General features: G+C 41.8%; 1 protein-coding gene across 1 annotated transcript in view; it reads left to right on the plus strand.

Moving 5' to 3' along the window:
- maml3 (mastermind-like transcriptional coactivator 3) overlaps positions 1-7821 on the plus strand; it is a 152183-nt gene extending 144362 nt beyond the window's left edge. Inside the window, exon 6 of the mRNA XM_047365206.1 lies at positions 3350-7821. Coding sequence (XP_047221162.1) covers positions 3350-4431 — 1082 coding nt within the window. The 3' untranslated portion in view covers positions 4432-7821. The remainder of the gene's footprint in view (positions 1-3349) is intronic.
- Positions 7822-13502: the final 5681 nt, after the last annotated feature.

Here is a 13502-nt window from a genome sequence, read left to right on the forward strand (position 1 = left end):
TTGAGTTTAAGTCTGGTCTTACGGACCCTCAGGAGCAGTTGATCAGCTGATCTAAGGGAGCGGGAGGGATGATAGGGATGCAGCAGATCAGCCAGGTTAGGTGGGGCAAGGCCATTCAAAGATTTAAAAACAAACGTATTTTAAAATGGATCCTAAAAGGCACAGGCAGCCGGTGGAGTGAAGATAAGAGGAGAAATGTGCTCATATTTACATGTGCCAGTTAAAAGCCTCGCTGCAGCATGTTGGACCCTTTGCAGTTGGGCAATGGAGGACCCACTAACCCCCAGATAAAGTGCATTACAGTAATCCAGCCGGGTGGTAATAAAGTCATGGATCACTGTCTCAAAATGTCTTTTTGGAATAAAGTATTTTATTTTGGCTATCTGCCTCAAATGCTAAAAACTCCTTTTAACAACTGACCTGATGTGGTTGTCTAATTTGAGATCAGGATCTACTTCAACTCCCAAATTCCTCACTAACAATTTATTGTACTGAGTCAAGGAACCTAGATTTATAGGGGAGTGACCCGCCGTACCTCCAAAAACCATAACCTCAGTCTTGGTTTCATTAAAACTCAAAAAATTCATTGTATTGTAGATTTACAGTCTAAGTAAAGCTCCACAATAATAGGAAAACATCCAATATGTGATAATATTGGTGAATGTTGCGATAACAATATGATTTGCGATCAGTGAACAAATCAAGTATCAATGTCCTTCTTTGGTTTCATAGCAAACGTAGACCCCAGTAGTTGTAGAGATTCAAATATGTAATTCAATATTTTAATCTCAACAAGACTTTTAATTTAAAAAGTTGCTTCTGGACATCATCTGCTGTTTTGGCACTGAAACAACTAAGTTGTAATTAATGATTTGACCTCCTCTTTACCTTCTTTATCTTCTTTTTATGCTGCAAGAAACAAGTGTTTCAAAATATATTACAGGCAAAGCAAGCCTGAATGCATAGTACTTAAATAAATAGCTGCAATCCAGGCAGTTCTTAGCGATATGCATATTGCGTACAGGGATATAGTGATAACAATAAACTTGCAATGTATTGTGCAGCCCTCAGTTAGGGCCAATGAGTAAGCAAAGCATAGTTCAGCTCAGAAAGTCATTATTAGGTCTTATAATTCAATTAATCAATCCCCAGGTTGATCATCAGCAGGCAAGTTGCAGATTTAGAGCATTCAGATGTATGTTACCAAAATATCAGGGAAGAAAGATATCAGCAATGAACAATCTGGGAAGGCTTATAAGGCAAGAGGCCACCATTACAAAGTGAGAAAAACTAATGGAGGACGGTTCCCAGTAGAGCAGGAACATCACAGTTAGAAAAGATCTGAACAAGCATGGAGAAACACTCTCATCTTTGTAAAGAACCTGTCAGCATCAAATTCACCAGACATTTTGAACATGTCCTTTAGATGGATGAGACTAAATAAATCTTTGGCCATAAAGCAGCATGTTTAGAGAAAACTAAACAAATCATATCAGCACAAACACTGAACACGCACTGTCAAGCACTGCTGGTCTCTCGACCTGCAGGTATGCAGCTTCAATGAAAGATTTGTCTGTAAAGGAAAAGGTTTTAAGTGACTTAAATATGAATCCTACATTTTTATTTACAGACCGGCCTACTTTGGAAAAATAAATTCTTGACCATAATTTAATGGTTGGAGGGCCCAGTTCTGCCCCCCTACACCACCCTTTGTCCCCCTCTTGTCAGTGACAGTGATTGCAATTTTGCACACATTGAATTAGCTTGGTAGCATTCATGACATTCCTCTCTGCTCAGTTTCTTCCTACTCATGAGCCTGGATTGAATTAACAACCAAGTTTCCACTCCTGTGTTACATTTCAGGCCTGAGCTTGAAGAAGAGGGATTAGTGGAATGGTGTCAGTATTAGGTCTATTAAAGGATTTAGAGTCATTTTTGCTTCTGCAGTCCCTTCAGGTCTGCTTTTATAGAAAAAAAACGGTTAAATTAGGTGCTGGTGCTCAGCTGGGTTTAACTTTGTTATGTTTTGGTGAACCAAGGTGGATGGGAAATATTTTTAGGATTCAGGAGTTCATTTGTTACACGCTCTGCTATACATGCATAACATGCAGTGAAATGGACCCTGAATCACTGCTTGGGCTGGAGAATATAAAGAAGGAAAAAAATTAACTAGAAATACACAAGAAGTAAACCAGGGAATCTACTGTTAAACATTTCAGAAATATGTGAAAAAAATATACAAAACAGCATAAATTGTGTAAGTTAACAAACAAATAATAAGCAAGAAGCAGCAGACAGTGAAAGTAAAAAGTGACGAAGTATAGATGCAAGTGCCAAGTATGGCATATACTGACCAGAACGGTTATGGGAATCAAGTCTCATCGTCCATTAAATAGCAAACTGCAATGTTCACTACAATATGCTACAGCGGGCACCACCAATTATTTTAAGGGCTACATGAGCACCTTTGACTGTTGTCGTGGGCGGACTACTGGCTGAACACAATGTTTCAGACTATATTTGATAATAAATCATAAGAATAAGTTTTATCATCTTTTGTCAACAGTAGACATCACAACTGAATGATAAAATATGAATCAAAGACAGTTACTGGGTTAGGAAGTGTCCTTGACCATTTTGCTCCGGCAGATTCTGTTGTAGATATCCTGCAAGACTTGCAGACCTGACCTGAAGCAGTGCTTGGATGCTTTGATCACCCCGCAGGGCTTCTAGGTCCAGATCATTACTATTCCAAATATGTGATGCTTATAGTCAAAATGCTTTTAACAGCAACCATTTTGAAGGTTTTGAGGACCTTAGTAGAGACTCTAAGCCATCAGTGTCATCAGGTGGTAAAGCCACTAGTGAGCTGAGCAAATATGTGAATGGAACAGGTGAGATCATCTGTAAGATGAATCTAAGGTACTTGATGCTATTTACCTTTTGACTGCAGCCCCTTAAATTGAGAGAGGTGCTGCTTTCTGCTGTTGTCCACGACAGTCTACTGTGTTTTTTCTGACATTCAGGAGGAGGTGGATTTCCTGGCAACATCTTTCCAGTATCTCCACATCTTCCATGTAGTCTGTGTCATTGTTGTTGAAACTATGAGTCACACAGTCTTAAGTGTAGAGGGTTTACAGCAGGAGACTCAAAACACAACCTTGTGGTGCTCCTGTTTTGAGGGGGATAGTCCTGGAAAAATAACCACCTTATCTACCTGGTCCAGCAACCATCTATGACTTTTTTATAAACATAATTCTGTACCTCAGCATTTATTTTTTCTATTTGCAGAACTCTCTCCATTTGACTCCTTTTCTTGTTGTAACACCTCTTTAATTTGCATTCTTAGGTCCTCCACAAGATCTGGCCTCCAGAAGCCAATCACTACAAAACATGCGGACCTCTCGTCTCCTACAGCAGCAGCAGCAGCACAGCCAGCAGCAAATGGTCCAGATGAATTCTGTTCAGGGTCAAGGAGGCCCTGTGGGACCTCAAACCGACATGGGACTACCCTATAGCACCCAGGGCTCAAACCAGGGTACCCTGTATGGCCTCACTCCTTCAATGAGCCAAATGATCCACCAGCAGCAGCACCAGAACCAAAGTGTCCAAGCCTCCATGGGTCTTCCACCGCAGCACAACCCTGCCGGAGGGCCTCCCCGGCAGGCAGGTGCAGGTCCTGGACTCGGAGGTATGCCTGGGGGCCCTGGGAGTAGTGGGGCTGGAGGGTATGGAGGGCAAGGGATGTTAATAAACTCCATAACCCAGCAGCCCCTTAAAGGCCCTGCCAAACCCCAGTCTCAAAGACTGCAAAGCATGCTGGGAGGTGGAGCGGGGATGGCCAGTGGTGGGTGGCCACAGCAGCAAGGACAAGGTCTGCAAGCTTTGGGGGGAGGAGTCGGAAGGACTACAGGAGGAGCAGGAGGAGATATGGTGGGGTTCAGCTCCTCCCAGGGATATGGTATGCAGCCGGGTCAACCCCCGCGCATTACCAAGCAACACTTTCCAGGTCCTGTACAGGCTGGCCAAGGGATGGACCCCAGGGTGGGTAACCCTGCCGCAAGTATGGGCGGCCCAATGATGGGCCCTCACATGGGGAATCAGCCCAGGACCAATCAGCCCCGACCCATGGTCATGAACCAAGGGATGAACCAAGGGATGATGGCTCAGGGGATGTCTGGGATGGGGGCTTTTGGGCCGGGTCCAGGAGGCCCGGGCATAGGGGGAGGAGGAGGCGGACCCTACGGACCAGCGGGAGTTGCAGTTGGGGGTCAGCCACAAGGCTACCAAAGGACAGCCAATCAGGACATGTCATCCTATGGGTACGGGGGCGGGCCCTCAGGAGGGGGAGCCTTTGGTTTGGGTGATGGATCGGGGGCAGAGCTGGACTCAAGTGATGGGTGGATGGACGAGCTTTTCCAAAACCAATAGCCAATGGGGAACATTTTTAGAATTAACTAAACTTTGGGACAAAACCTGAGAAAGGATGACACAACATAGACTGGCATGTTTTGTTTTGTAAAACATGAAAGATTATAAATAAGTTCTGGTATTCTTATGTTTTCTGTGTGTATGTGTGTTTGAAATGGAAGGAGCTCTCACATGTCTTGTGCATATTATTGAAAAAACAATATAAGAATTAGGAGGTGTGTTTTATTAGTTTCACTCTTTTCTCCCCTAGAATAAATTTTCCTTTAGTTTCAGCGTTTGAAAGCGATTCCCGTTTACACCACAGATCTACGAGCCCGAGCTGATTCCATACGGCAGACTAATGAAGAGGAAGGAAATATTGTTCTCAAGGCGACAGTTTATTTGTGTTTGTGTACCACCCAGCTCAGTGCTTCAGATTTCTCAACTCTGTGCTCTCAATGCTCCCATTTCCTCTCAGATTTGTCCCCCACATATATACATACATTCACATCCAAATCCGTCTCCCCCACTCTCCCTCCAGAGACTCATTCATCGCTCTCAGCACTCCTTTCTCTGTTTAAATTGTGCACATCACAACAGGACAAATGATGTTCCACAATTGTGCAACACAAGCACAGTCAGGCCTCTTGTGCTTCTTTGCTAGGCAACCCACCCATAGTCTTTCTTTTTATGAGGGAGGGGGGTTTCATTTCCTGCATTGTGAAGCGCTGTATGATGGTTCTGAGTAGAAGAGAAGACAAAGGGAAGGAACACACCACCAGTAAGAGAGTTGGACAGGACAGACAGCTTACAGCACAGCATACACAGTGACAACAAACAAGCAGGTAATACTACATGTACCGGGCTTTGAGGAACAAGCCGCATCTCATATGTCAAATGAACGCTGGGCACAGAATGTACTCAAACACCACAAGTGACCTCTTTGTTTTAAGGTGAATTTGTAGAGAAGTTCACCTGCAGTGCCGTGCAAAACTCCTTCAATGTTTTCCACGTTATGTCAAAGCCACAAACCTCAATGTTTTTTTAGAGGGATTTTATATGAAAAACCAAAAGAAAATAGTGCACATTTGGGAAATGAAAGGAAAAGGAGAGTTTTGAAATGTTTTTGCGAAAAAATAATGTAAATTATGGCGTAAATTCAGATTCAATGAGGGAATGGTGTTTTCAGGGTGATGTGCAGTTTGTTTTCCGCTACATATGGCATTTGGATGTAGATCAAGAGGTTATGTTTTCTGATCTGATCAAAGTCCCTGTTTTAACATGTTTGCTGTGTCCCATGCTTGGCATGTGGCAAACTTCTGATAGGACTTCTTAACGACTTCTTCCTGCCAATCTGCCATAAAGGTTAGAACTAATAGTTCTTCACATAACAGATTATGCACCTGAGCTGTGGATTTCTGTAACTCCTCCAGAGTGACCATGAGTCTGCTTATCTGATTAATGCTGTCCTTGCCCGGCATGTCGGCCATGTCTTCATGTTTCCATTTTGAGTTGATGGACTGAGCAGTACTCCAGGAGACGTTTAAAGCCTTAGATGTTGTTTTATGACCTAACTCTGCTTTAAACCTTTCCACGGCCACATCCCTAACATATCTGCTGTGTTTCTTGGTCTTCATGATGCAAATCTGATGCCGAACTGAACTGGATTTATTCTGAGATTAAATTATACACACAGATTAAATTATACACACAGATTAAATTATACACACAGTTACTTCTGCAGCTAATACTTTGCACTGGATTTTATTTAGGTGTACCATAGTAAAGAGGGGGTGAATACACATAGGAGATGCAATTTTCAGATTTTCTTGAATAAAACAAAATTTACAATAACGTACAATTTTCCTTTTACTTCACAATTATGCACTATGCTGTACTGGCCCATCACATAAAATCCCAATAGAATTAACAATGATAAACAACTTTGTGGGTGTAATGTGAAAAGGTTCAAGGAGTATGAATACATTTGCAAGGCATTGTTTTTCTTTGTTTTTTATCCTGCTTCATCTCTAACAACATTGCATTGTCTTAGTCCATACCCTCTGTCTGTACTTCCTTCCGTGCAGCACAGCCTTCCCAACTTCTCAGCTCCAAACTGAAACTGTGCTGTACTTCAACACTACTGTGAAATACACAAGCTGCCCTGTTTTAGTTCCCAAACCACGGCTTAAAAAGATGATTTTGGCCTAACAGGCCAATAATGTTTAGCTTTATCGGCTATCAAAGGTTCCATTTCCCTGTAAGAAACTGTCGGCTTTACATCAGCTGCTCATGCTTTTATTCCTTCATCAAGCTGTCTCATCTCTAGCCCTGAAATGTAAACATAAAAATATATAATAGGTTTTATTGCTGTGGTTCTTGTCAACATGTTGCATCTCTAAATGTTTTGTATTATCCAGTGAAAGACAAGAGTGTCTGATTTTAGGACAATGATGTAACCTACAAAACCAAAAAGCCTTGTGTTCTCATGGTTGTTGTTGTAAAATCCAGCCCTTTAATAGAACTCGGTCGTTCTGTAAGCGTTGCAAATGAGGCTCTGCGTTTTTTGTTTTTTTTTGTCTTATCACATGCAGACAGGTTTGTGGGGTTGTAGCACTCAACCAGTTTTTATTAAGGAAGGATGGTTGAATAATTTAGACCCCGCTTCGCCGCTTTAAACTCATGGATTGTCAGGTCTGCTCTCCGGAAAGAAAAAAGAGGAATTTCCTGCTTCCAGAACTCCGACTCGCGTCCAGGCAGGCTCGGACTTCAGTTCCCCTCCAAAGTACAAGGAGAAAGGTGTTTGAAAGCCCTCTGTGTCTGTCTTCTCCTTTTCAGAGTGAGAGCTCGGAGATCTGGTTTGGGAATCCCTTCAGGCAGAGAACAGAAGCTTCCTCCAAATATCACAATACTGGGACCAAGTCTGTAGACAACATTTTAACAAAAATTGTTGTTGTAGATGTTCTTTGTTTTTATTTTTATTTTTTTTTACTGGTGCTGACATATATATGTGATTATGAGGAAAAAAAAATATATAAAAGATAATGGCTATTTGTACATATGTTTTTACAGGTTTAAATACATCAGATATAACAGTCTCTACTCTGTAAAGAATTTACTGTTTGTTGGGAAATAGAGAAGTATTTTTATTTTTGTTTTTCCGGTTTCACTTTTAACCCATCTGAGCTATGCCATTGCACTTCAGACAATGTCTTACTACTAATTTGTATTGTAAACCCCCTCTCTTTTTTTGGGATTTTATTTTAGTTTGAAATTTTGTTCTTAGGCAGTGCTTCTTTTTATTCTGTACAGAATAATGAAATGTTAACAAAAGAGAATTAAGATTTTTTTTTTTTTTTTTCAAAAAGATAAAATAAAGAGAGAATGTTCTCGCTGGTCATATTAAATTAATGTTTTGTCGTTTATTGAGTTCCTTTAAATAAGCATCTTTTGGTATCCATAGTAAAAAAAAAAAAAAATGTTATTGCAAGAAATCATGATTTCTTCAAATATTGACACTTCTGTCCTCGCTCTTCTTTAATGGACTCTTCCCTTTATTTCACCAGATTTTTATTAAAATATATTTCAAACAATTCTTACCAAGTACTCTACCATGATTCCCATGGCCTTTGGAAAAGAGATAGGGCCACTGCATCATAGATCCTCCACTGTACTTAATGGTGGGCCCGAGGTTCTTTTCGACATGTTCATACTTTGTTTTTTGCCAAACCATTCTGGAATATCTGTTACCAAAATCATTTATAAATTAAAGCTGCAGCAGCGTTGGATCGCCTTTGTAGCTTAGCGCCACTCTGGCTTGTGTCTCGACTGTGGGCATTCTGCATCACCATCTCCACGCCTCTGGCGAGCCACTAGCAGCTCTGGTGAGATCTTCAAAATTTGGCCAATATCTGTTGTAGTCACTTCCTGTTTGGTGGCAAAGCATTAATGAAAGCTTCAAAATGTCTTTTGAAATTCTTTGTTATGAGACAAAGTTTGAAACTCCTACAGATTATCATTGAGGGTCATTCACTACAGACACTTGCGACTTTGTTCACAGTGGGTGGGGCTAATGTGATGTCATCAATTTCCCATACCAATGTGTTGATTAGTTTGTGGGTTAGCAGTAATCATTCATATCCAGTTTGAAGTATATCACATCACGCATGTGTGATTTAGAGCAAGCCATATCCAAATGGCAAGATATTGAGAATCGCTCCTCTGCCCTGGCCATGCGGTCACCGTTCAGAGTTAGATTCGACACCGCCTTACTCAGAGTCATGAGGCAGTGCTTGAAACTTATAGGAGAAAGTGTAAAAGGAGGAGATCCACCAGTAAAACATGTCACCTCCAGTTCTAAGTGGGGTGGCTAAGATGATGTCATGAAATGACCCTGTGAATGTGTTGAGCTCAGGTCTGTGATGACAGAGATGGTTTGGTAAAGCTCCAACCTCGTGTGAAAGGTGTTTTATTCAGCAGAATTCAGTATATTGAATTTGGTGCATTTTAGATTAAATATGGAATATAGAACCAAACGTATGGCCACGGCCACATCCTCCAGCGAAGGTTTGTGTTTGAAACCAACTTGACCTAATCAAGTAGATTAGTAGTTCCTGTTGGTTTTAAAGGGTCCTGTGTATATACCGGTTGGCCTATCTCAGTTTAGGGGGCGATGTAGAGCCAATTGACCACGGCCACTTTTAATTCCATTGAAATCAAAAATGTATGCAAATTTCATGAGTTTATGAGTATCTTTAGGCCTAATTTGTTGCTCGAGCTTAATTATAAAAATGCTCCAGTTACAAAATTCAAGAACAAAAAGACCACAACTGCAAAATTACAAAAAACTAAGGAGCCAAATAACCAGCAGAAATGACAATCGGTATTCTCCAGTCTGAGTTAAGATTTCGACTGCCACACAGTTTGGGCCATCATTTGTTGTTTTAGTTCAAAATGCTCCAAATGAAGAAAAGAGGTAAGAATAGATAAGATGGAGACCACACTGTATTAAAACATTGTTGCAAATGGTGAATATTAAAGGAGGTAGTAGTATTGCATCATGGTGGTAACTGATCCATCATTATCAAACAGCTTATATAGATAATTAGCCTGAATGATATCATTTAGAAAGAGCTAGGTACCTACATACAGGTCCTTCTCAAAATATTAGCATATTGTGATAAAGTTCATTATTTTCCATAATGTCATGATGAAAATTTTACATTCATATCTTTTAGATTCATTGCACACTAACTGAAATATTTCAGGTCTTTTATTGTCTTAATATGGATTATTTTGGCATACAGCTCATGAAAACCCAAAATTCCTATCTCACAAAATTAGCATATTTCATCCGACCAATAAAAGAAAAGTGTTTTTAATACAAAAAACGTCAACCTTCAAATAATCATGTACAGTTATGCACTCAATACTTGGTCGGGAATCCTTTTGCAGAAATGACTGCTTCAATGCGGCGTGGCATGGAGGCAATCAACCTGTGGCACTGCTGAGGTCTTATGGAGGCCCAGGATGCTTCGATAGCGGCCTTTAGCTCATCCAGAGTGTTGGGTCTTGAGTCTCTCAACGTTCTCTTCACAATATCCCACAGATTCTCTATGGGGTTCAAGTCAGGAGAGTTGGCAGGCCAATTGAGCACAGTGATACCATGGTCAGTAAACCATTTACCAGGGGTTTTGGCACTGTGTGCAGGTGCCAGGTTGTGCAGAAAAATGAAATTTCTTCTGCATTAAGTTTTTCAGCAGATGGAAGCATGAAGTGCTCCAAAATCTCCTGATAGCTAGCTGCATTGACCCTGCCCTTGATAAAACACAGTGGACCAACACCAGCAGCTGACACGGCACCCCAGACCATCACTGACTGTGGGTACTTGACACTGGACTTCTGGCATTTTGGCATTTCCTTCTCCCCAGTCTTCCTCTAGACTCTGGCACCTTGATTTCCGAATGACATGCAGAATTTGCTTTCATCCGAAAAAAGTACTTTGGACCACTGAGCAACAGTCCAGTGCTGCTTCTCTGTAGCCCAGGTCAGGCGCTTCTGCCGCTGTTTCTGGTTTAAAAGTGGCTTGACCTGGGGAATGCGGCACCTGTAGCCCATTTCCTGCACACGCCTGTGCACGGTGGCTCTGGATGTTTCTACTCCAGACTCAGTCCACTGCTTCCACAGGTCCCCCAAGGTCTGGAATCGGCCCTTCTCCACAATCTTCCTCAGGGTCCGGTCACCTCTTCTCGTTTTCTGCCACACTTTTTCCTTCCCACAGACTTCCCACTGAGGTGCCTTGATACAGCACTCTGGGAACAGCCTATTCGTTCAGAAATGTCTTTCTGTGTCTTACCCTCTTGCTTGAGGGTGTCAATAGTGGCCTTCTGGACAGCAGTCAGGTCGGCAGTCTTACCCATGATTGGGGTTTTGAGTGATGAACCAGGCTGGGAGTTTTAAAGGCCTCAGGAATCTTTTGCAGGTGTTTAGAGTTAACTCGTTGATTCAGATGATTAGGTTCATAGCTCGTTTAGAGACCCTTTTAATGATATGCTAATTTTGTGAGATAGGAATTTTGGGTTTTCATGAGCTGTATGCCAAAATCATCTGTATTAAGACAATAAAAGACCTGAAATATTTCAGTTACCCTGGATAAAAGATGTTCAGCAGTTTATTGGTGGTTTCTTGTAGTGCCTCTCTTAGGGCAACAGTTGGGAACCCTTTATCCAGAGGGATTTGCACATGCTTCCATACTTTTAAAAGTATGGATACCAATCCTTTTTAAAAGTCAGTTACACTGACTTTTCCAAGAAAAAGAGGTTAAGAGGTTCTGAACATGGTAAAAAAAATTGTGCTAATAACCAGCAATGGTTTGAAGTGTTGCTGTACATCAGGCTTAACCTCTGCAGAGCTATTTTAAATAAAGGATTCCCTCAGAAGATCTAACTTTGTTTTCCCAACATCCAGAAGGGATCTTTTTTTCAAGCCTTGCAGTTTTGTTTCCCTAAGCATAGCATCCTTATAATTGTAAGATATCTTGAAAGCCACTTGATCCTTAATTAGCTCTCTGGATTTATGTGTTTGGATTGTCACTTGGATCATCTCCATCCAACACTTCATGACAACAACAGGGCTCCATAAAGATTACTGGGGTGAATACTTCCTGTTTAAAAGCTTCGATTTTTATGATCTGGAGGCAAATGCACCATGAGACTGACTAACTACTACTGTAAGGATCTGTCTATCAGACCTGATTTGCATAATTATAATTACACCTGTGAAGAAATCACGCCTTGATTCTGTCTGACAGCAACAGAGTGGAACACTGGCTTTGCATTGGTGTCAACAGACAAACAGCCCTCATGCTGTTCCAGGATATTTTTGTTAATCCCAGCTCCTTTCAAACACTCTCCTCCTCCATCAACCACGCCTCTTTCTTCATCCATCCTCCTCATCATGGCCATCTCCGTCCACCTCTTCCTCTCATGTTTCTGCTACACCTTTCCCTCCTCACATTTCCCCAGTTGCCATGTTTTTCTGTCCACCCTCTACCCCCCACCTACCACACACACAACCACCAAACTCCTGTGCTCCTGTTTGACATTGATAAATGGAGACTCATGGAGATGACAGCATCATTACTCATGCTCAGTAGCGACACCACCTTAGACAGATAAAAAGAAAAGAGAGGAAGAAGGATGAAGGCCAGGATAAGAGGAAGATGGAGCGCGTGATGTCGGTGGAGGAGAGAAGCTCCAGCTGGAGATGTTTGCTCCACACAGAGCTCACACCCTAAAATCTCTGGAGAGAGCAACGCTGAGGTGTTCACTGGTGGTGTGACAAAATCAAAACAGCTGTTGATGGTCGTTTTTTAAGCACAATCATTAGTATTTTCTTTTTCTAAATCTTGCCACCCTTTCATCCACCAATTTAGTAGATGTCTGTAAAAATTTAAACCAGAATGGACTTTTTGATAGTTCCACCTCAATTCCTGTTTCCAAAGCTCGATTGTCTTTTCCAATTATCCTCCAGGGCTAGATTATGACTAAGCAGCTGTGATCATCAGCTCGGTGTTAACTTTGGATGGTAAACAAGCTTACACAAAACATCAAATACCCGAAGTTGTTTAAAAAAACACACAAATGAAAAAGGTATGGAGGTTTTGGAGCAGGATGATCAGGTTAGAAAACCAAGAAGAGTGGAAATGATGAGTGACATTGATGATGAAGAGGCTACTTAGAGAAGAAGCACATTTAAATATCAGCAAGGACATGAAAACACTCATTAACAAATACAGGGGTTGGACAATGAAACTGAAACACCTGGTTTTAGACCACAATAATTTATTAGTATGGTGTATGGCCTCCTTTTGTGGCCAATACAGCGTCAATTCGTCTTGGGAATGACACATACAAGTCCTGCACAGTGGTCAGAGGGATTTTAAGCCATTCTTCTTGCAGGATAGTGGCCAGGTCACTACGTGATACTGGTGGAGGAAAACGTTTCCTGACTCGCTCCTCCAAAACATCCCAAAGTGGCTCAATAATATTTAGATCTGGTGACTGTGCAGGCCATGGGAGATGTTCAACTTCACTTTCATGTTCATCAAACCAATCTTTCACCAGTCTTGCTGTGTGTATTGGTGCATTGTCATCCTGATACATGGCACCGCCTTCAGGATACAATGTTTGAACCATTGGATGCACATGGTCCTCAAGAATGGTTCGGTAGTCCTTGGCAGTGACGCGCCCATCTAGCACAAGTATTGGGCCAAGGGAATGCCATAATATGGCAGCCCAAACCATTACTGATCCACCCCCATGCTTCACTCTGGGTATGCAACAGTCTGGGTGGTACGCTTCTTTGGGGCTTCTCCACACCGTAACTCTCTCGGATGTGGGGAAAACAGTAAAGATGGACTCATCAAAGAACAATACATGTTTCACATTGTCCACAGCCCAAGATTTGCGTTCCTTGCCCCATTGAAACCGACGTTTGGCATTAGCATGAGTGACCAAAGGTTTGGCTATAGCAGCCCGGCCGTGTATATTGACCCTGTGGAGCTCCTGACAGACAGTTCTGGTGGAAACAGG

The sequence above is a fragment of the Girardinichthys multiradiatus genome, chromosome 5 (assembly GCF_021462225.1).
Source record: "Girardinichthys multiradiatus isolate DD_20200921_A chromosome 5, DD_fGirMul_XY1, whole genome shotgun sequence".
Taxonomy (NCBI): domain Eukaryota; kingdom Metazoa; phylum Chordata; class Actinopteri; order Cyprinodontiformes; family Goodeidae; genus Girardinichthys; species Girardinichthys multiradiatus.